The sequence below is a fragment of the Pseudomyrmex gracilis genome, unplaced genomic scaffold, assembly GCF_002006095.1.
Source record: "Pseudomyrmex gracilis isolate BER0280 unplaced genomic scaffold, ASM200609v1 scaffold_125, whole genome shotgun sequence".
In the NCBI taxonomy this organism is placed as follows: Eukaryota; Metazoa; Arthropoda; class Insecta; order Hymenoptera; family Formicidae; genus Pseudomyrmex; species Pseudomyrmex gracilis.
Window position 1 is genome coordinate 180,084 of NW_018020709.1, and position 2,853 is coordinate 182,936.

Here is a 2,853-nt window from a genome sequence, read left to right on the forward strand (position 1 = left end):
TTCTAATCAGTATATATTCTTATCAATATTACTATTTAGAGAATTTTCCTCTTAAAATAAGGAACTCTTCTTGGCGCCTATTTTAGTATAAAATATACTTAAAGTAAGTGGGATATATATATATATCCTCAAAACAAGAATACAATTTTTTCGGTGTAGGATTTATTTATTCTCTAATGTGACATTTAATGAGATTTTTGTCAGATAGAAAAAAAACATATATCTACCAACCCGTGGACGGAGACGATGTTGTCGAGGTAGCGGTCTCGTGATCCGCGGACGATCTGGTGCTCGGTTCCGGTGTCTTCTTCGGTTTTCTTTTTCTCGTCTGTATCCCGTCCTTTCGCATGGCCAGCGGCCTGTTTACCCCGTGCAGTTTGAAGTACAATCCGCACGCGTTGCACACCGGCTCGCCCTCGTTATTGCGCCTCCACAGGGTGGTGGTGCGGGTGCCGCAGTTCGTGCAGCAAAGTCCGATTCGTCTCGTGGCGGTCTGAAATTCCGACATCTGTCCCATTTGTAACGCACGCTGATTGCGCAAATTGTATCTCGATATTATGGTATTATAAATAATAACCGACGATATACGCGAACAATATCGCTCGTATATATAAATCATTTATGGATGAACTCACCAGTCGTTTCGAAGGTTTGATGAGCGGTCTGTTCATGCCGTTCATCTTGTGATAAAGTCCGCACGCGTTGCAGAGATAATGACCGGTGCCGTCCCTTCGCCAGAGCGGCGTCGATATCGCGCCGCAATTCACGCACTCGCGACCCTCGCCGAACTGGAAGTCCATCGTGTCTGCAAGTAATCCGCGGTTTGGTGTTTGTTTTTTTTTTTCCGAATTAACGACAAGTAAAAAACCAAAAGATAAGTGTATTTTAAATCGTATCTCGAAAGAAAAAAAAAAGAACTTCACACTCTTGCGAAAAGCGGAAGCGTCAAAATTATTTTAAAAATCTTGTTCTACATCTTCGCGCAGATTTTTTCAAGATATATTTCTTCTCGCATTACGCGGACCTCCGATTCTATACTTTTAACTCTAATCATCGCAAATACGAGAGATCGTCTTCGCTTTCCCCGAGCTGACGGGATATAAGACCCCGCTCTCTTTGGATGTTATCTCGAGGACGTTCGGGGGATAACGTCCGAAAGAGGGGATTTAAAGTTAGACAGCAGATCGTGCGGCCGGGAATGCCGACGACGCGGTTCCCGCACTCTTCAGAGGCAGCATCCGAACCGCGCGCTCCGAACCGATTCTACGCGCCGCGCCCGTAAAAACACTTGACCGCGGGCTCGACCCCCGGGATCTTCACTTCAAAGGCGCCGCTATCACTTATCCATCGCACATGGCCCGCCGCGTGCATCCACGGCGACGTGGCGCAGCATCCGCGAAGGAAAGTGGTTTCTTTCTCCCGGCGCGTTTTCCGTTTCAGCTTCACTCCGGAGGAGTCCGGAGTGTTAATCACGAAGTCAAATGTTGCTTTCTACGCGTTTTTTTTTTTTAATTCGATACGTCGCTTGAAACAAATTCGTGGCTTGAAGAAAGAGGTTTTTGTCGCACCGATCAAAATTTCGTGAATGTGTTGCGTCGCGTTAGTAGTTTCTCCGGCGAGACAGAGGCGTGACAGATTTGTGCTTTCAAAATGTCGACAAAATAAAAAAAATACGACGCGCGAAAGAATAAGTGAAGAGAAAAAATTTAATCGCGCGTGAGAGAAAGTCAACGACACAAAACAAAATATAAATAATATATACGATTATTTATTACACATCACGCGATTTAATAAAATTAACCAAAGACACGCGCGCGCGTTTTCACGTAACACTCACGTACATATGGCGCACACATGCATTCGGTAAAACTAATTTCGTCAAGTGGTCGCGCTCTATATTGCCGCGCGCGATTCACGTAAATAGAAAGTTTCGGACTGGCGCGCAAGCTCTCGTCGTGGCCGATCGACGGGGCACGAAAATATAAATTCGTCAGTAGTAGTATTAAGGTTTTTAAAGAGAGGTATATAGAAACGCGGTTCGCGCTTCGTGAAAATACCACCGGGCGGGTGTGTAAGCTTAACTCCCGCGCGCACGTATTCCGTTTGTTCGTGATAACGTCTGCGGTCTTTCGATAAACTAATCGGCACCGTAGGAAATTGCATGCCTATATATACGTATCTTATCGCCCGTAGCGCTGCGCTCGCAGGCGCTGTTCGCATAACTTTTGTTTGTTTATTATCGCGACTTCACGCGTGATGCACGCCAACGGAGAGAAGCGCGATGCGTGTGCAACCACCACCTCTTTTCGGTTTTTTTTTTAGCGCGCCGTCGCAAGACGCGAGCGACGACGTCACGTGTGTGACAAGTTTTAAACGCAAAAGCCAATTATACGAACCGATATAATTCTTCTCTAGCGCGGGGCGCTAATAAGCAGCGGACAAAAGAGTTTGGATAATTTAACGTTCGTAATTATATACAACGCAGTGTGATGAGAGAAAAAAAATTCAAGAGTTTAACGCCGCGCGTTTTTAAATTGATTTAATTTTCACTCTCTTGTCTCATTTGTCAATTTTTTTCTTTCCGTCTTCTTCGCGTTCTGTTATCTTCGCGTTCTGTTATCTTCGCGATGAACCGGACAATAAAAAAATATTATTGCCGTGATTTTTGCGTGGTCGTTGGAAAATTGTTAGGTCACTCTTTCTTCGCGCTACGATCGTCTCGCGATGTGTGAAACGGAAAAATATGAGATAAATACACCGAAAAAATTGTATCCTTGTTTTGAGGATATCCCACTTACTTTAAGTATATTTTATACTAAAATAGGCGCCAAGAAGAGTTTCTTATTTTAAGAG

The 2,853-nt window shown here is 44.4% G+C and overlaps 1 protein-coding gene across 2 annotated transcripts in view; it reads right to left on the minus strand.

Moving 5' to 3' along the window:
* Nucleotides 1-2,853, minus strand: part of LOC109856604 (GATA-binding factor A-like) — a 58,159-nt gene that overhangs the window by 3,065 nt on the left and 52,241 nt on the right. Inside the window, exons 4-5 of one of the 2 annotated variants that reach the window (XM_020432061.1) lie at nucleotides 636-805; nucleotides 232-493 (exon numbers count right to left, since the gene is read on the minus strand). In XM_020432061.1, the coding sequence (XP_020287650.1) occupies nucleotides 232-493; nucleotides 636-805 (432 nt within the window). Of the gene's footprint in view, nucleotides 1-231; nucleotides 509-635; nucleotides 806-2,853 lie in introns of both variants that reach the window. The other variant, XM_020432060.1, reaches the window with a different exon arrangement.